Source organism: Penicillium brevicompactum (assembly GCF_028827555.1).
Source record: "Penicillium brevicompactum strain IBT 35665 chromosome Unknown utg000001l_segment0_segment0, whole genome shotgun sequence".
Taxonomy (NCBI): Eukaryota; Fungi; Ascomycota; class Eurotiomycetes; order Eurotiales; family Aspergillaceae; genus Penicillium; species Penicillium brevicompactum.
Genome location: NW_026623203.1, coordinates 7,383,819 through 7,402,227, shown reverse-complemented (window position 1 = coordinate 7,402,227; position 18,409 = coordinate 7,383,819). Strand labels below are relative to the sequence as shown.

At 49.3% G+C, this 18,409-nt stretch overlaps 10 protein-coding genes across 10 annotated transcripts; 4 read left to right on the top strand and 6 right to left on the bottom strand.

Moving 5' to 3' along the window:
- Positions 1–29: 29 nt before the first annotated feature.
- N7506_002403 (SMP-30/gluconolactonase/LRE family protein) lies at positions 30–1,093 on the bottom strand (the record flags this gene model as incomplete). The annotated part of the gene is made up of 2 exons (XM_056951699.1): positions 30–336; positions 408–1,093. 2 exons carry the CDS (start codon positions 1,091–1,093, stop codon positions 30–32), a joined length of 993 nt encoding a protein of 330 aa, XP_056817614.1.
- Positions 1,094–1,466: 373 nt separating this feature from the next.
- Positions 1,467–2,378, top strand: N7506_002402 (class II fructose-bisphosphate aldolase; the record flags this gene model as incomplete). Its single annotated transcript, XM_056951698.1, has 2 exons — positions 1,467–2,053; positions 2,108–2,378. The coding sequence occupies 2 exons, from the start codon at positions 1,467–1,469 to the stop codon at positions 2,376–2,378; spliced, it is 858 nt and encodes a 285-aa protein (XP_056817613.1).
- A 557-nt stretch (positions 2,379–2,935) lies between these two features.
- On the bottom strand, positions 2,936–3,833 carry N7506_002401 (SDR family NAD(P)-dependent oxidoreductase; the record flags this gene model as incomplete). Its single annotated transcript, XM_056951697.1, has 2 exons — positions 2,936–3,398; positions 3,484–3,833. 2 exons carry the CDS (start codon positions 3,831–3,833, stop codon positions 2,936–2,938), a joined length of 813 nt encoding a protein of 270 aa, XP_056817612.1.
- A 538-nt stretch (positions 3,834–4,371) lies between these two features.
- N7506_002400 (uncharacterized protein) lies at positions 4,372–5,366 on the top strand (the record flags this gene model as incomplete). The annotated part of the gene is made up of 4 exons (XM_056951696.1): positions 4,372–4,465; positions 4,530–4,951; positions 5,006–5,306; positions 5,359–5,366. 4 exons carry the CDS (start codon positions 4,372–4,374, stop codon positions 5,364–5,366), a joined length of 825 nt encoding a protein of 274 aa, XP_056817611.1.
- Positions 5,367–5,972: 606 nt separating this feature from the next.
- On the bottom strand, positions 5,973–7,851 carry N7506_002399 (uncharacterized protein; the record flags this gene model as incomplete). Its single annotated transcript, XM_056951695.1, has 6 exons — positions 5,973–6,196; positions 6,253–6,347; positions 6,404–6,782; positions 6,854–7,325; positions 7,407–7,684; positions 7,737–7,851. 6 exons carry the CDS (start codon positions 7,849–7,851, stop codon positions 5,973–5,975), a joined length of 1,563 nt encoding a protein of 520 aa, XP_056817610.1.
- Positions 7,852–8,374: 523 nt separating this feature from the next.
- Positions 8,375–10,193, bottom strand: N7506_002398 (FGGY-family carbohydrate kinase; the record flags this gene model as incomplete). The annotated part of the gene is made up of 4 exons (XM_056951694.1): positions 8,375–8,875; positions 8,917–9,308; positions 9,336–9,426; positions 9,489–10,193. The coding sequence occupies 4 exons, from the start codon at positions 10,191–10,193 to the stop codon at positions 8,375–8,377; spliced, it is 1,689 nt and encodes a 562-aa protein (XP_056817609.1).
- Positions 10,194–10,604: 411 nt separating this feature from the next.
- On the top strand, positions 10,605–11,647 carry N7506_002397 (uncharacterized protein; the record flags this gene model as incomplete). The annotated part of the gene is made up of 5 exons (XM_056951693.1): positions 10,605–10,680; positions 10,732–10,790; positions 10,863–11,237; positions 11,303–11,500; positions 11,564–11,647. 5 exons carry the CDS (start codon positions 10,605–10,607, stop codon positions 11,645–11,647), a joined length of 792 nt encoding a protein of 263 aa, XP_056817608.1.
- A 482-nt stretch (positions 11,648–12,129) lies between these two features.
- On the bottom strand, positions 12,130–13,230 carry N7506_002396 (aldo/keto reductase; the record flags this gene model as incomplete). The annotated part of the gene is made up of 2 exons (XM_056951692.1): positions 12,130–12,591; positions 12,664–13,230. The coding sequence occupies 2 exons, from the start codon at positions 13,228–13,230 to the stop codon at positions 12,130–12,132; spliced, it is 1,029 nt and encodes a 342-aa protein (XP_056817607.1).
- A 1,212-nt stretch (positions 13,231–14,442) lies between these two features.
- N7506_002395 (uncharacterized protein) lies at positions 14,443–14,910 on the top strand (the record flags this gene model as incomplete). The annotated part of the gene is made up of 1 exon (XM_056951691.1): positions 14,443–14,910. One exon carries the CDS (start codon positions 14,443–14,445, stop codon positions 14,908–14,910), a length of 468 nt encoding a protein of 155 aa, XP_056817606.1.
- A 63-nt stretch (positions 14,911–14,973) lies between these two features.
- On the bottom strand, positions 14,974–18,328 carry N7506_002394 (ATP-binding mismatch repair protein PMS1; the record flags this gene model as incomplete). The annotated part of the gene is made up of 4 exons (XM_056951690.1): positions 14,974–17,834; positions 17,892–17,978; positions 18,040–18,136; positions 18,191–18,328. 4 exons carry the CDS (start codon positions 18,326–18,328, stop codon positions 14,974–14,976), a joined length of 3,183 nt encoding a protein of 1,060 aa, XP_056817605.1.
- Positions 18,329–18,409: the final 81 nt, after the last annotated feature.

The window sequence follows — 18,409 nt, the reverse complement described above, 5'->3', positions numbered from 1 at the left end:
CATTTGTTCTCCTGCATTCCATTGAAATTTTATAATCCGAGCAGTGCCCCCCTCACAGCCCCGCCTAGCCGAACTCTCCAAAGCCGGTGTTCGTTCAAAGCAAACATCTCTCCACTTCTTCCGAAGCAAAAGTTTGCAACGCCACCTTCAATAAGGATCCTTCCTAGAAGAACGCCACCGGTAGACCATACGTTGATACCATCCCCGCAACCACTGTACACATTGCCTTCAAGGTCGCATTTGATACCGTCTGGGATGCCTTGGTCCGCCATAGCAAAAATGCGTCGATTTGTGAGAAACACTTCTCCTTCGTAATCAGACATATCGAAGGCATAACTATCGTGAGATTGGTATCAGTCATGCTGCGCTCTTGACAAAAAGGACGCTCAGTTGATTCATCTTCTTACATTGAAGATACTCGTTGATCATCGATGGTCCCGTCACCGTGGACCCGATCAGTATCGGTGATGTAAACGATCTTCTCATCTGGCGAGAAACAGATACCATTTGGTCTTCCAAATCCATCGGCAATGACTCGGATACTACCACTATTTGGGCACCATCGATAGACTTGATTTGGCAACTGTGGGGGTGGCCGATATCCCTGCTCAAACCCATAAATGGGATCCGTGAACCAGACTGAGCCATCTGTGTGTACGACCACATCATTGACTGAATTAAACTGCCGACCGAAGAAGTCGCTCTTCAAAATCTCTGATTCGTGTGACAGTGTTGACATACGATACAAACCGCTCGGCTGCCTCATGGAGCCTTGCGGGCAGAAGAGAATATCGTTTTGACCGTAGTTTATGCCTCCATTGGCCATAGGAATATCTGTCACAATTCGTTCATATGTCGAAGGTGAATGATTCAAGTCCACTCGAGTGATATAGACCTTTTGTTCATTGTTGGGCCCAGTACATCGGTTGCTTGTGATATAGAGACTGTTGCTCTCGGGGCAGAAGACTCCAGCCTCGTGGGCGAAAGGGTAAGCTTCATGCTCTACCAGAAGCTGAATTGTCGGTGTCGGTCCAACGATGGCCGAGAAGCGCCTATCATGGTACTGAAAACAAGCCGCAGAGTCCATAAGCATGATGAAGCTTTAGCAAGACTGGAGGCTTTTACAAGGGTTATCGCCTGGGCAAAAGTCGCTAAAGAGAACGAGTGCGGATGAAAAAAAAACAGAACAAAAAAAACAAAAACCGTGATACCTAGCGAAACATAAAGGCAAGCTCAAGGATCTTTTGATAGCCCTCCCACTACATCAGAGGAACTCAGGAATAGAGGCCATGCTGAAACTTCGCGAGGGTGATGGTGGGGTTGGCCGTGCCCCGTCTCGGGGTCATCTCATCGATTTCGAGAGCCACATTTCTCGCAGCTAAGCGTTTTCTTAAATGAGATGATCTGACACAACAAATGTACAAAGAGACTTGGTATACGGATTTTACACTCTCTGCCATCCCAAAATGTCCTGGAAAGAAGCCAACTGCCACAGGCGCATTCTTCGCGACGCCGAAAATGGTCACTACGGAGTCATTGCCGCCATCGCATACAACATCGAACAAATTTTAGGCTTGGTCAAAGCCGCAGAATTGGCGAGATCACCGCTCATAATCCAATTTTTTCCTTGGGCCATTGAATCTACTGATGGCTTGCTGGTGCGCGCTGCCGCCGACGCCGCCAAACGTGCGAGCGTGCCCATCAGTATCCACCTCGACCATGCTCAGTCTCCAGACATTATGAAACGAGCAGCAGAGCTTCCATTTGATAGCATAATGGTTGATATGTCTCATTACGAAAAAGAGGAAAATTTGCAGAAGACTCGAGAGCTGGTTCAATATTGCAACGAACGGGAAAAGGCCACCGAAGCTGAGCCCGGTCGCATTGAAGGAGGAGAAGATGGTGTCATGGACACAGCGGGGCTTCAAGCCTGCATGACAACCTCTGAGGAGGTAGATGAGTTTATCGAAACGGGTGTTGATGTCCTAGCCCCATCTTTTGGCAATGTCCATGGTGAATACGGCCCGCGTAGCCCCCAGCTGGATTTCGACAGGTGAGTCTGACTGGTCATATTTGGATACAAACAACACTAATATCAATTGATCAGATTTGAGAAAGTCAAAGCTCAAGCAAATGGCAGAATCAATTTGGCTCTGCACGGCACCAACGGATTTGCTCCGGAGCTGATGAAACGCTGCGTGGCCGCGGGTGTTACCAAAATCAACGTGAACCGACTAGTCCTGGATGACTATTATGACCATCTTCATGCCAACGTCGGAAAGATGCCGCATACACAGCTTATCGACGAGGGTATACAGAAGGTGACGGATCTCACGATTAAATGGATGGAAATCTGTGGATCAGCGGGCAAGGCATGACCGTATGTCGGGCTAGCAGAATATCAAGATTAGACTAGGAGCACAGCAGTTTTCTTTGCATGCACTCCTGATAATGTTCCGTCTTATCCAAACTGAAGGACACACAGATGTCGTAGTTCCTTGAGTTAGCCTATAATGCGAAAGGAGGCAGGATGAGGGGAAAAGACTCGTCCTAGGTATCATTAGTAACTGAATTTCAGAATTCCCACAGAGAGAAGTGAGGGACTGGGGCCAAAGGACTCCCTTGCGTATGTTGGGATGGAATGGATACTTGGTAGCTTGGGCTCGACTTGAAACTGTGGCAGATATTTCCTCCAATGAGGCTCTGAGGCTCTGGATCGACAATGAGGCTCTAGATCATATTCTCTTTGAGGGATATTTGATAACTTCAATACTGAAATTGATGGATTGTCTGTCTGCTTTTGTATTGAAGAGAGAAAGCATTTTTTCACGGGTGATTCAAACGAACAAGGACCTTGGAAGGCAGGAAACGATCTTTTATACTCATGTGTGGCATTTATTGAAGTTTCATTATGAAGCCAGTCAATGAACCATACTTATTGCAGGTTACTGTACATTCCACCATCCGCCAATAATCCAGTAGCGTTCACATAACGGCTCATTTCTTCACAGGCTAGGAAAACCGCAGGCCCTGCCATATCTTCTGGGTCGCCGATGCGGCCAAGGGGAATGCGTGCCTCCAGAGCGGCTACTTTAGTTGGGTTTTTCATGTCATGGTCGGCCAGCTGGGTTGCAATGGTGCCAGGCATCAATGCGTTGCACCGGATCTGATCCTTTCCGAGGGATATAGCCATAGACTGCATCATTGAGAGAATAGCAGCCTTTGTTGGTGTATAATGGGTCTGTAAGCCACCACCCAGCAGGGCGCTGACAGAAGAAATTCCAATGATCGAACCACCATGCCCTTGCTTCACCATCTGGCGGGCGGCGGCTTGACAAGAATAGAAGCAACCTTTTACGTTGACATCAACGCTGTGATCAAGGAGAGCTGGCTCGATTCTGTGCAATTATATTAGCCCAATCCCATTTCAACAACAAGACAGCCGGTGCGACTCTTTGATGTCGGTATTTCAATTTGACTTACTTGAGAAATTCTGCTTGTTTGAAAACACCCGCATTGGCAACGAAAATATCCAACTTGCCCCATTTGGACACAGCCTCCTTGACAAGATTAGACCCAGTCCCTGGGTTTGTGACGTCGCCGGACAGCTCCAAAATTTCACCTGCTTTGATGCCCTTGTTTTTGATCGCTTTGACTTCCTCAAGAAGACTGTGTCGATGTTTTTCATCCTGGGGTAGTCCCAGGTGGTTGACTGCGACATTGCAGCCTTGCGTGATATATGCCAAAACAATTGCGCGACCAATTCCAGTGGTGCCGCCAGTGATTGCTGCGGTCTTACCCTTGAGAAGATTCCAAGCAGGAAGCGCAGCCATTGTGAAATGGGCTATTTTGAGGAGATTGGTGGGTGTGGAAGCGGAAAAAGTCGATAGGATGAAGATCGAAGAAGATTGGCGATGTTATTGAAACAAAAAACCTTGGAAGCAAACATCGTGAAGACCTGGGACATCCCCCACATTTGTCCCTCAAATCCAACTGGGGCTGACTTCTCTCCCACCATCTTTCTCTCCGCACTGGAAATGACCCGTGGACCCCGGGGCCTCGTCCTGTCTTGTTGTCCAATGATCGTGGAGTTAGTGGGTTTGTCTTGCCGTCTCGGGGCACAAGGTCGACCCACCTGGTGTCGTCTCGGGATTGCCACGACGCGCTCGTCTCGGACAAACCTCGACTCGGGAGGTGCGGAGTAGGAACACTATGAGAAATGGGAGATCGTGGAGATATTCTTGATGGGGAAGCTGATGTGACTGTTCTTCTTATGATTTATAAGAAGGCATTGGGGGCTTTGCTCCCAATTCTCTCAACCTTGTCTTTGTGAATGCTTCAATCATCAATCTTTCTTCACTTCATCTCACAATGACTCCTTCTCTGGCAACCGATCAAGTGGCCGCGCCCCAGGCGGAAAATGCCCCTCAGACCCAAGTTACTCTTGGCGGAAAGGTTATTGCCAGTATGTTTTCCCGCTCAAGATGGTGGCGTGTGAGATAACATCAACTAATGGCGCCTCAAACTAGTCACCGGCGCCAACCGCGGTATCGGTCTCGGTATTGCCGAGTGTTGCCTCTCGAATGGCGCAGCGAAAGTCTATTCCATTGATATAGGAGAGACTGGCGATGATTTCAATGCTGTCTCCAAGCGCTATCCAGACCGGCTCTTTGCTGTCACCGCTAATGTGACTGAGGAATCGACTATTACGGCTGCGATCGACAAGATTATTGAGGAAGCTGGTGCTATCCATGGAATGGTGGTCAACGCTGGTCGTACACACCACAAGGCCGCTCTTGACTTCACCAAGGAAGACATTGAGACCCTGTTCAATGTCAACCTCTTCGGTGCTTTCTATACCGCACGCGCTGCTGCTCGCGCATTTATCAAACTCGGAATCAAGGGATCTGTTGTCTTCACAGCATCAATGGCCTCCTACCGTCCCAATAAGGTCAGTCGTTTTCAAAATCCAGTTATTTGCAGCACTCCTAACAATAGATCCCAGCGCGTTCCTTCTACCCCCTACGGTGCCTCAAAGGCTGGCGTGCGGAACATGACCCACACTTTGGCAATGGAATGGGCACAATACGGAATCCGTGTCAACAGCGTATCTCCCGGACTAGTGAAGACCGCCATGACATATTGGGTTCCTCAACAGCCAGATTGGGAACAGCAACTCAAGTATTATGGTGGGTTCCCTCGGTTGGCCGAGGTGCAGGAGCTTGGTGGTGCCTATGTGTATCTCCTCAGTGAGGCCGCTAGCTACACTACTTCCATTGATATCCCAGTGAATGGTGTGATAGGAAGTGAGTATTCCCACTCTCTCCTAAAATCAACCCACCGTGCTAATGAATCCAGTTTGTTAAACCTGCCATTGGGTTTCCCTGAAGAAAATGAGATTGGAAGGAAATATGACATGTAGCTGTGAGATCAATTGCTGCTTCTCGTCTCGATAGAGCCATATTTGACACTATCATATGATTTTTACTCAGGATTAATATAAAATAATAATAAAGTCGTAAGCAAGTGTAGGTACAACTCCTATTCGGCTTATTCGACATACGCGGCTCACGCGGCACATTCGCTGATCTCGGAGTCTGTCGTGACAGCTTGATTCGTCAGGTTTCCAACGCATGGGGCTGGTTAGATCCATAGGTAGATTCATAGATATAGAGAGCTTCCTCTCTCTCTCTTTCCCTGCCACTCCTTATAATTCTCTTTTTCTGGCAAACCTATGGAACACTTCATCATATATCTATGCTTCGCTACATTCCCTCGCGCCGTCACAATTTTTATACGCCAGCCAGAGTATGTAGATACGGTGAGCTTTAACGGTCTCGGCACAGTCCGGGACTGATTTAAGTTTGCTCCATGTTACTGATTCGACAAATCTGATATTCCGCAGCTAGTTTAAGCGGGTAATTGCAAGTATCTCATTGCCTCATGCACAACTTTTGCCTTGGTCACATCTCTTAATGGCAAGATACATTCTCATCGTGCTCGGACTTAGCATCATAGGCCTTCTCGGTATCCTCCACAATACTGTTTCTCGTACGCGCGGCACCAAAGTTTGGATTTTCGGCCATGAATGTCGAGAAACTCGATTCTGCGTCCCAGACAAATGGCGATTTGGAAGCGAAGAGCAAATCAATCTCCTCGAGTGTACGTTGACTTGACTCGGGATAGAAAGCCCATACTGAGAACGATCAGTCCATATCACTCGCCATCGGAATTTTGGGTAGGTCATCATACCAATTGGGATACTGATAATATTAACGGCACCAAATACATACAGTGTCCCCTCTCCAATGGCATCAAATATGTATGGAAGAGCCAAGGTCAATGATCTAATTGATGTTAGAGTTGTCTTAACGAGAAGCAGACCGACGCAAATCGAACTTACCCATTTCCCAGACTCCAGCCAACGACACCCCAGGCATTTCCCATGGCTCGGACTTTAAGAGGAAATATCTCTGCTGGATATAGCCATGGCACAGTGAGCCAAGTGGCACCGAAGACGAAAGTATACAGGTAGACCATTGAGGTTGCGGCGATACCCCATGGTGCCTGATTCTCTAGATTGTTAATTCCACCACGAGCCATGCCGCCTGCAAGGAACATGGCAATTGCTTGTCCCGCTGCTCCCCACCATAATGTCCAGCGACGTCCGATGCGATCCAGAGTAAACACACAAATCAATGTAGCAAATGCGTAAAATATGTTGTTGAGCCCTGATATCCACATTGTCTTTTGCGAATCGAAGCCGGCGATCTTGAAGATAGCTGGAAGCATGGTCAGCGTTCTGGAAGAATAGAAAAGGGTAAAAGTGAAGTGTAATCAAGCGGCAACTTACTTGGGGCGTACATTGTGACCCCGGCAATGCCTGACCAGCATTGAAGAATTTGCAACCAAATGACAAGTTGGACGCGTCTGGCAATGTGCAAATCTCCTTGGCCAACCCCGAACAGCATGTGGTAATAAGTAATCTTTTCCTCCGATTCCGCTTCTAATTCGACGGCGGTCTGGATTTCTCTCATCTCCAGCTCGGCTGCACGTTCGTTTTCACTTCCACGAAGACGCTTTAGGACGTACATGGCCTCATCCCGTCGACCCACCATGCAAAGCCAACGAGGTGACTCAGGGAAGAACCAGCAGCCGGTGATGAGGAGAAACAGCATGACTATCTGGAATGCGATAGGGAACCGCCATTGGAAGTCAGAAGTGCCGTTGTCAATGTAACTGAGTCCGAATCCCAGCCAGTAAGCTACCACGACCCCAACAATATTGAGTGTGAATTCCATAGCGATGAACATGCCACGAGAATCCTAGTCAGCAAGCTCAGAGCCATAGACTGGAACGGTGGCATTGAGAATTCCAGTGCCGATGCCGTTGATAAGACGAGATACGATCATCCACGTCGGGTTCATTGCCGTGCATTGGAGCACAGCGCCGAGTATTCCCCATGCAGCGCCGGATGCGAGTGAATTGATGCGGCCAAATCGGTCACTCGTATAGCCACCCATGAAGCATCCGACTAGGGTTCCCAAATAATACACCGAGACGATGCCTCCTTGTAAAAGCGTGTTTGTGATGGTGATTGATCCGTCCTCTTCATAACCCAACCCCATTCGGGCTACGTACGCCTGCGAGTCGTTGACACCGCCCATCATAGCTTGATCATATCCTTTTCCTTGTGTCAGAATAACTATGCCATTATTCCCAATGGGGAGACTCACCGAAGAAAAAGATGGCAAGGCCAGCAAGGCAGTTCGCAGCTATCAAGAGCGACTTTTTTTCTAATCTCGAGGCGATCTTCCATTTTGCTCGCTCATCACTCAAGGTAGCAAACATGATCGACCTCGGAAAGAAATATTCTAATGATTGTGAGATAAGCAAAGAGAAGTGAGAAAATGAGCTTGGTGACTTTGACAACGTGCCCGAAGCGCGAATTTCCTTTAGTTATACCACATCTGCGAAGTCCCCTAAGCCACGAAATGATGTACAATAAGCACCCCGGATCTGGGACGTCATCCAATAGGAAAGTCCGGGGGCGGGATGCCCCAGATCCGAAAATGGGGGATAATAATGCGGAGCTCGACCGAGGGAGCTCGACTCGGGGACAGTGGCACGAAACGGTGAGCCACCCAGAGCATTTGCTTCGTACTGAGCTTTGTCGCCGAGGTATCTATGAATGGATCAAAACAGGTATGCGGGCTTTATTGATTATCGTCTGGATCGACACATGGATGATGATGCAATCACACGTTCTAAGCTATTAAAAGTTCTCTCCGGTTTTAACTCCACGTTTTTGAGAGATTTATAATGTATACATCGCTATAAGAGCTCAAAAAGAATGATGACGTTGATTGATGCTTCAACGTATGATCTTCTCTGTCGCGCCACTGAGTCTGTTGTCCACAAGCTCCTTGTATTCCCGTTGCCTGGAACACATATCCAAAAATACCTCAAATTTGGCCTGGAGAAGACCTTGCTCCTTGGCATCGTTAGTAGGATCAACTCGTCGGCCTGGCTTGCTCATTTGATCCGTAATCTCCCACAGGCTCTTCGGATCTTTTCCGGGGCTTGTGCTGGCCGCCATAGCCGCTAGCATAGCAGCACCGTGACACATAGCAGCATGAATGTACTCTGGTAGCACGACTGGCATGTTGCAGGCGGAGGCGATCAAATGAACCAATAAGCTGTTTTGGGTCTGGGAGCCCGACATGAAGATTGTCGATATCTGATGCCCACATTGATTCATAGTATCGACAATCTGGCGGGTTTGCAGTGCAATGAACTCAAGTGCACCATAATAGTGCAAAGCTAGATTTTTGATAGATTGGTCGCTTTTCAAACCAACGACGGCTCCACTCATCTGAGGATCAGCAATTGGAGACCGATTGCCCCACAAGTCACCGTAAAAAAGAAGTGTTTGGCCAGTTGAGCGACGTGGGCCACCTGTGACTCCTTGGCTTGTTTCTGAAGATAGTCGTTCATGAAATCATAGATATGGGTGCCAGATTTCTCTGCTGCTTCTTTTGCTTCTCGGTATGCTGGATGACTCTCAACAACCTGTCGTATGAGCTCGCCGGTAGCCGACTGGCCTCCTTCGGCAAGATATGCGCCGGGAAAGAGAACATCACGGTAGGGTCCCCAGATTCCATTCACAAACAACTCGTCCTTCGACATGGCCAAATGACATGTCGAGGTGCCGGCCACCACCGCCAGTCGATGTGAGACGTGCTCTTTCATGTCTACTGCACTGTCGAGTCCCAGATCGACCTTTGCTCCAACTGTGCCAATCCACCCTGCTTAGGCATCAATCACTCCACTACCGACAGCGATTCCCGGCAAAAGCCCAAGATCAGCGGCGGCCTCTTTGGTCAAAGGACCAACGCATTCGCCAGCACTAAGAAACCGGCCGTTCTGTGAAAGCAACATGTCAGACTTTTTACAAAATTGTGGGGATTCATCTGTTAGGAACTTACCTTAGTGTCTGTTCCTCCGAGTCGCTCAAATTCATTTTGCGCGAGATCTTCGAGTCCGATCGAGGTCAAAAAGTCCGTCTGCCAGCCTTCCTCCCCATCGGTTCCCGATGCAAGGTATCCCTGCTTGCAAATCACACTACAGTAGCTGCGGGCTTCTTCTCCAGTAGCCAGGTATGTGAGTGCATCTGCAAGGTCATAGAATTTGCAATCAAGAAATGTGCTTGAATTCATATGCTTCTTCAGCCAAAGGATCTTGGGCATCTCCATCTCCGGTGACATGCCGCCTCCGACATACTGCAATATTTGGTGTTTGGTCAAATTTATCGTTTTTGTTTCATCCACTGCACGATGATCTAGCCAGAGAATGACATTGCGGGCATCACCGACTGCTGTGCCGCTGACAGGAACCGGTCGGTCAGTCTGGGTGCTGAAGACAGCAAGAGAGCAAGTGGCATCAAACGCGAGACCCCGAATATTTGCTTTTGGAATCTCAGATTTATCAACCACTTCCCTGACTGCAGTGCAGATGCTGTTCCAGATATCGGTGGTTGACTGCTCGTAATGATCCGCATGTGGTTGCCATGTCTTGATGCTTTGCGAGGCGAGACCGATTATGTTGCCATTTTTATCAACAACACAAGCACGGGCGCTGCCAGTGCCTACGTCGATTCCGATATAGTATTCTTCGTACTCATCGTGAGACATGATGAAAAAACTGGATTAATGAGTGATGGGATGTGCAGGATCGATACCCCAACCACGCAGGCAGGCTCCTGGCTACCTTAAAACCCAATTCCATTTGCTTGTTACTTTTGGAAATATCAATCATTCTGCTTCATATCGTCTGATAACACGAATATTTTCTCCGTTGTGGTACCAAGGCCGAGATGTGGAAGTCCCCGAGACGGCAAGCGGCCACGACACGGGGCCAACCCCACAACCCACCGCGATGAGAACGTGATGTATGCGCGACATTTGAATTTAGAAATTATCTTGGATAAGAGTCATATAAACGGCTTCACTATGGATGATGTTCGAGTATAAGTAGACACGTCCACAGAAGCGCTTCTTTTCGAGGAATCCATCACTACAGTCCTGGGTACCAAATATTCAAACATGGTCCTCTCGAAGCCTGAAGATGCACCCGTGCAAAAGCTCTTTGATCTAACGGGAAAAGTAGTTGCCATCACCGGTAAGTGAATTGGTCTCACGCCTTGCTTCCATTCTTAACGTGTTTACCTAGGCGGTGCTCGCGGAATTGGACTAGCGGTGGCTGCCGCATATGCCGAGGCCGGTGCCAAAGTATGTCCAGCACTATCGCTGCTTCCAATCTTCTTTGTATCTGAGGCCCCGGGGTTCTCACCCTCTTTCTAGATCGCAATTCTCTATCGCACCACTGCAACCGCACCAAAGGTTGCAGAAGAACTTTCTTCTAGGTACCAAACTGAATCTCGCGCTTACAAGGCCGATGTCACCGATTCAAAAGAAATCTCCGAAGCGATTAATCAGATCGCTCAGGACTTTGGCAGATTGGATGTGATTCTGGCCAACGCCGGCATTTGCTCCGAGCATGCCGCCGAAGAGTACACCCCGGAGGAATTCCAGGAGATCATGAACGTCAACGTCAACGGAGCATTCTACACTGCGCAGGCTGCGGCGAGAATTTTCAAGAAGCAAGGATTCGGGAACGTTGTTTTCACGGCATCCGTCAGTGCAACACTTGTGAATACACCTCAACGTCAGGCCGCGGTACGTATCCTCTGTATTCCAAAGTTTGGATATTCCGCTTGCTGACGTTTTCAATGTGACCATAGTACAATGCTTCCAAGGCTGCCGTCTTGCAACTTACCAAATCGCTTGCAGTGGAGTGGGTAGATTTCTGTCGGGTCAACTGTATTTCACCCGGCTACACACAGACTCAGATTATGGAATATGCTTCCCAGGAGATGCTCACCAAATGGCTTGCTCAAATTCCCGCCCGCCGATTTGCTTCACCCTACGAACTGAAAGGAGTAAAGACACCCTATGATTTTAACTCGATGACCTGGGATTTACGCTAACTTGTTTTGTTCCAGGCCTACCTTTTCTGTGCTACTGATGCTTCTAGCTATATGACAGGGTCTAATCTGGTGATTGATGGAGGGTTCACTCTGCCATGATAGTCAATGTAGCTAGATTTCATGGACGAATTGAGAAATTTTTGCTATACAACGAAATGTTTTCCTTCTCATTGCTCTTCTTTTTGGCAGAATAACTCGGGATTTTAATGCAATCACAGGACCTTGAGGAATATTCTGCAAGATCAGGAATCGCCTTTGATGTTGAAGCCTAGGGCAGGAAAGTTTTCTGCTGCGGTAGCCTTATAGAATCTCTTGCAATTCGACTTCCCTGCCCATCTCGTGTACATCGATAAACATGCCATGTGTCTGGATGCCACCTGGGCATACATTTCCTTCTTCTGAAAACGGGCCATCATACCGGCAGTACTCCTGTGCCCCGGGCCTCTCTTAATCTCGGGTTACTTGTAGCTGAGTATAATAGTATTTTCTACACTTCAAGGTTCTGGCTTTATTATCGAAGTTCCAAAGTACCGAGAATTTTATCGAGAATTATTTCTGGCTATATACAGTGGATAGCATGTTTAGTGGGTTTTACCGCTCATTGTACCATCAATCCCTTCCAAATCACTATACAAGCGCCATTCGTAGTCCAAGCTGGGATCATTGAATCGAGCCTTTGCATCCAAAGTCGCGATCTGAGCCATGTCCTCAGGCTGCAACTCAAAATCGGCCTCTAGGTTTTGCTCGACCTGCCAGTCGACCACACTCTTGGGGATAACGGACCGGCCGCTGTTGATACCCCACGCAAGAACTACTTGAACGGGGCTTTTTCCGTACTTCTCGCCAATCTCCTTCAGAATTGGCTGATCAATAACCCGCATCATGTGTGAGATTTCCTTTGACCATCCGGTCTGTCGGTAAAAGTCGTTCATATTGCCGAGGGGACTGAATTGGACCACGTGAATGCCCTTTGTCTGGAGCCACTCGTTGAGGCCTTTCTGTTGGAGATAGGGGTGAACCTCCATTTGGTGGACAGCTGGAATCTAGAGGAAAATGTTAGGGTCTTTAGGATTTCGCGGATCTCCTGAGGATATTTGGCTCGCGGGGGTACTCACGGTAGAGGATTCATTGATCAAAGTGCTGATTTCGCCACGACTGAAATTTGATACACCGATGGCTTTGACCTTTCCGGTCTTGATCACTTTCTCCATTGTTTTCCACGTGTCCACAAACGTTGTCTCGCCTGCGACCATTTTGCCATCGGCATCTCGTGGGAACCGGTCAGGGCCTCGTTTGAATGTGCAAGGGTAATGCATCAGCAGCAAGTCGACATATGGTGTGTCTAGATCTCGGAGTGAATCATCCACGGCGCGCTCCACATCGTTCGGATGATAATCATTGCACCATAGCTTGGTGCCGAGGAAAATATCCTCGCGCGGAATTCCACTTTTCTTGATTCCCCTTCCAACTTGCTCTTCAACGTTGTAAACCCGAGCTGTATCAATTAGGCGCATGCCTTTTTGCAAAGCCAAGCTAACGGTGTTTTCCTGGGAGTCGGGATCTTGGAAAGTGCCGAACCCAAGCGCTGGAATTTTTGCACCGGTGTTGAGTTTGTAAGATGTTGTTTTGGTACTCAGAGCACGAAAAGTGGCTGAGGTTGGCGAAATTAACCTCTTCCCCATCACTGTCACCCGGGCCGCTCTGGTCGCCAGAGAAGCCACTGTATCAGAAGTGGCGTGGAATTAGATGATTGTAGAAAGAAATAGGTCGATGGCAGCTTTTTCCTGTTACTAGGAGCTGGTCCTAGGCTTAAATGTTCAAATGCAATCAAAGCTGTAGATTTCCAGAGTCGTGAAGAGAAGACCGTTGGGGCATGCTCCCCGTGCCGGCGTTGTGGACGCGAGACGAGAGGGACGGACGCCAAGAATGACCCCCGACGCGGGGCCACCGCGGGGAAACCCCCCACACTACCCGCCTCCAGGGCTGCCCGCCACCATCACGAGATGTGGATTTTATCAGTATCCGTAAGACACTTCCCGGCTACTCCTGGTAATCATCGTAGCAAGATGCTAGTCTCGTCAGACGCGTTTGATCCCATAGCATCATGAAACTTTTCACCCTATGGCATCTGCGTGGGGTGACGATACTTCTCGAAAGCTTGTGCCATCTCATTTGCTTTGTCAGTTCGGTTAGGGAAGACATGCAAGCTCGTAAACAGATTGCAAAGACCCATGATCAATATTGGGTGCTTTATGATGGGCCGAAGAGCAGAATGGAAACCCGTAGCCCTGGAGGTACCTACGGTTCGGTCCGCTGCGGGGCCCAGCATCATGATTGCGAGGAATCCATGGATCCGCAGGTAGGATCCAGCTTCATTGTAGAATCTCCGAGTTCGACTGTCCACGGGTATCACGAAAGAACAGTGCTTATCGAAACTGACTTGAGGAACTGAGACCCGCGTTGGAGACTTCCTCACATTTCATGATGTCATCTCCTACGAGTAGATTCTGGGCCTCGAGTTAACCTAGCGGGTCGTCTCCACCGCGATCTTGTAGCTTAATTTGGGCCCTCAACTGGCACGTTTTATAAGTGCTGATTGTAACAGAGACGCTGCAAGCGCTATTAGGCACGTAGAATACATGATCGTATAAAACAGTGGTCGGGGGCAAGCGCGCGGCGCATAACGCGTAATATGATCTGATAGAAGCCTATCACATCAAGTCAACCCCAACATGCAAGTATGAAATAAGATTACGCGTTGCCAAAAAGCCGGTGCGAACAGACCGCAAGGCGGGGAAGGCCAACGCATCTGCCACAGGTGGGGTCAAACCGTTCATAAGGACCAACGTCGGAATTCCCACACGAGCGCCCAACGAAATATATACAACCAAATCATGAGCGACCAGCCCAACTCCACAGAAGACCAACAGAAAGAAGCGCTGGCAGCCTTCACAGCAACGCTCCACTCTGTGGGCACGAATCTCGAGGCGCCACTTCGCGACCGCGCAGCAAATATCCAATCCAATGCCGCAGCGCTAGAGAGACAAGAAGCCGACTTGGCGGAGAACACGGCGCGTTTGGCGCGGCAGAATGAGCAGTGGGCTGGGTTTGCCGATGAGACGCGCGATGGTTTGAAGGAGATTGGAGATGTGCAGAACTGGGCGGAAATCCTTGAGCGGGATTTGTTGGCTTTGGAGGATATGATGGATGATGTTGAGAAGAAGAGCAGGGAGGAGGATGACCTTGAGGGTGCGAACAGGCATGGAAATGAAATTGAAATTGTGGGTCAGAATGGGCATGTTGATGATGAAATTGACCATGGAAAGAAGCCCCAGTCGAGAGGCTGGTTTCGATGGTGGTGATGGCGCCAGATTTTTGTTGACTTCCTCTTATACGGTTATATCACATTGGGTATCTTTTATCGACTATTCATCTTCATCACAACCCAAGTAGTTTCTCCAGGGGTCCAATCCCTCATTCTCGTACTCATCGTACTCATCCCAATGGCCCAGGCTCATTAGATGGCGCATTGTCGGCCGCCCATGGGGACAATTCCATGGTTTGTCGATGGTCCCCATGTTCTGGACAACGCGTTGCATCTGACGGGTCGTCAGGGTCTTGCCAATCATGATACTGGAGCGACAAGCCCGCATCGCAAACATTTTGCGTACTTTGCCAGGCCGTGGCACCGACTGCTCATTCATTGAGACAGATTCGGATAAAAGCACAATCAACTCCTCCAGGTCGCGCACACCGAACACAACTTCTTTGCTCAGTGGCAACGAAACTAGTTGGCATCGACGACCGATAGGCTCATCGCCACTTTCGTCGATAGTAATGAGGAAGCCGTTCTTCTCAAGCGCCTCGCGATTCTCGAGGACAACCTCTTCTTCAACTGCAGTGAGATCGAGGCGCTGCGGACGGACGAGACGCTGGTTTTGCACGACGGTCTCAGCCTGCAGTCGCTCAAAATTATATTTTTCATCGGAGGCGTGCTGGTCGATAATGAAGAGCTCATCATGACCTTCTCCCGGGCGGACTGCGATGATGAATCCCAAATTGAACTGGCCGATGATGCGCATTTGGGCGAAATCGTTCTTCGTCACTGTGAGTGACAGTTTGTCTTCTGCGGTTCTCTCGCCGTCTTCAGATATCTCCGCTACCGTGTGAGTAGTGCGCTCCCGCAGGGTTCTTTGCAGTAGTGCGTGCTGAGATTGCAACCGCGAGATGGACCCGTCGGCTGTGCTGACGAGTTGCACGGTGGCGTCGCGATGGGCAGCGCCCTTGTTCATTTTGTTGGCACGTTTCGCGTTGTTCTCTTCGGGAAGCAAGGCCGTCTCCTCGGCTTCGTGAATGAGACGTCGAACAGTGGCTTCTTCTTGTGCTTTCTTCTTCGATTCGTCAAGATTGTCATCTTGGTGGTCGTCTTCCAAGCCAGCATCACTCTCAAATCCTTGAGTCCCCTGCTGAGGGCCTTCCTTCTCGAGAGAGGGGTCAATGTCTTTGGATGCATGAGAGCCATCAGATCCATGATATTCTTCATCTTCCAGTTCATCTACCTCTTCCTCCGCCCCTTCGGCTTCTTCTTCATCTTCATGTTCTTCCTCTTCCTGTTCTTCCTCCGCCTCTGCCTCCTCCTCCTCCTCCATCGCAACGCGTTGATCCTCCTCTGGAGCCTCTTCGGCGTCGCTGGATGAGCTGCCACCCTCCGCCTCTGCATCTACCTGTGACCCGGGAGCAGCAAACGCCTTCATTTGATCCCCGAACATGTTGGGTCGTGACGGTGTGTGGATTCGCCTCTTTCGCCGGGGTGGCTCTTTCATAAAGGGAGGATCCTCCTGTGCCCGTTTCCGGGGAAGCCCACTGCCGACCATGGAGGTTATAGTTCGGTCCCCTATAGTGATTGTAGCCAACTCCGCCGGTTCCCGCCGGGGGCGCATTCTATCGAACGCATTTTGGACAACATTGGGTGTCTCTTCAGAGGCTTGACGGGCGCGGGATGGTGTGTCTGCCAATGCTGATAGCTGTGATGATGGCTCGTACAAGGCAGGTGTCGAATCAGCATCTTCATTGACTGAGCTTTGTGGGGGGATATCATCGTCTGGAATGCCGACTGAAGGTGTTTCTACTTGGCTGGCAGTCGGTGTAGACACAGCATTGTTCGCAGAAGCACGAGGGGTTCGAAGAGATCGAGTTGGAGAGGGCGTTGCCTGCACAGGACTTCCCATCGTTTCTTGTGACTTTCTGAACCTAGAAATTGCGCTCTGTTGACTCGCTTCGGACGGCTCCGCAGAGCTTTCTCTGGTCCGATCTCGAGCAGGGCTTCCATTTTCGCTATTTTGGCTAAGCTCTCGGGCAATGACAAATCCCGGAAGCGATGAAAGCGCCTGCTGCTTTGCCATAGGCTTATTTTTGACTGATGATTGTGGCACAGTTTGCTCCGCATCTTCAAAAAGCTGTGTCAGTGAAGTTTTGAGTGATTCAATCATAGCTCCTGCGTCATGCAATAGAATTTGACGCTTATCGGGGGAAACGTTGACATCGTAGGCATTCGTATCCATCTGGAAATCCGCAAAGATGAATGGTGATTGCGATACGTTGAATGACTTGTAGACTTCGTTGAATGCCTTGCCGATCTGAGGCAGACCACAAGGCCGCGAATTGACGAAGAACATCTGACGATCTGGCGTCTGGCGACCCTCGCCGAAAACTGGGCGAGAGATGTGGCCGCGGACCTGAATCTTGTTCATCTTGTCATCACCAGCCCGTTTCGTGGCCGCCGCAGGCTCGAATTCGAGCTCTAAGTCAAGTGATATCAGCGCGGACAGTGTTTTTGCACCGTATACGTTTGCGATATTCTCCTTCGTCGTCTTATTTCCATTGGTAGAGAAGACCACCACGTTCTTCGTCTTGCCGACTGTGTTTCTCACGCTGAATTTGACTCCAGTGCTGATACTCGCATAGGCATGCAGGAGATTCAAGACCTTTCCGTACTCTCGCTTGATGTTCTTTTCAAGCTCACGCCGACGGACCGGTAGTCGCTTGAAGATCCCGTCCACAGACGCAGTCGTTCCCTTCTGCCCAGCAACTATCTGCGTTTTCTTCAGTTTCCCCGATTGTTCGAACTCGAGGCGATTCGCGCGCGGGACTTGGTTCGCTTGCGCTGTGACAATTTGAAAGTCGGCCAGAGCACAGAGCGATGATATCGCTTCGCCGCGGAAGCCGAAGGTATGGAGGCTCGTAAGATCATCGTACGTAGACAATTTGGAAGTGTAGTGTTTCAGCGCTAGAGAACACCCATATATTAGACTCGCAACGAGTATCTGGAGAAGCAAGAACATACCAACATTTTCATAATTCTCGGGCGATATACCGCTGCCATTGTCTTGCACTTCGATCAAATCCAGCCCATTATTCTTGAACCGGACCTCTGCAACCTCGGTTTGCGTTAAATATCATTCGAAAAAAAGTCGTCGATGGATTTTACTGACCGATCGTGGATGCTCCGGCATCTAGACTGTTCTCAACCAGCTCTTTCGCGACAGAGCACAAGTCAACGATGACTTGACCGGATTGGATTTGATGTACCTGGAACAAACAGGTTAGTCTGAATTTGTTAGGTTCAGATTTCGATTTACATACCGAGCGAGCCTCTATGGCTTGGATCGTTGCCATCTTATCCCATGGCGTCTTCGAGGAGGCAAGCTGGCGTCGGCACGCGTAGAGTGCTACGCGTGGAACGCCAAGACATGCGGGAGCGTCCCACTGTCCCAGCTGCATCCACGCATACCCCGTACTAGATCAAGTCTTCTCATTTGTTCTATTTCACTAGTTTACTATTTTTTGTACTGAAATGTTTTA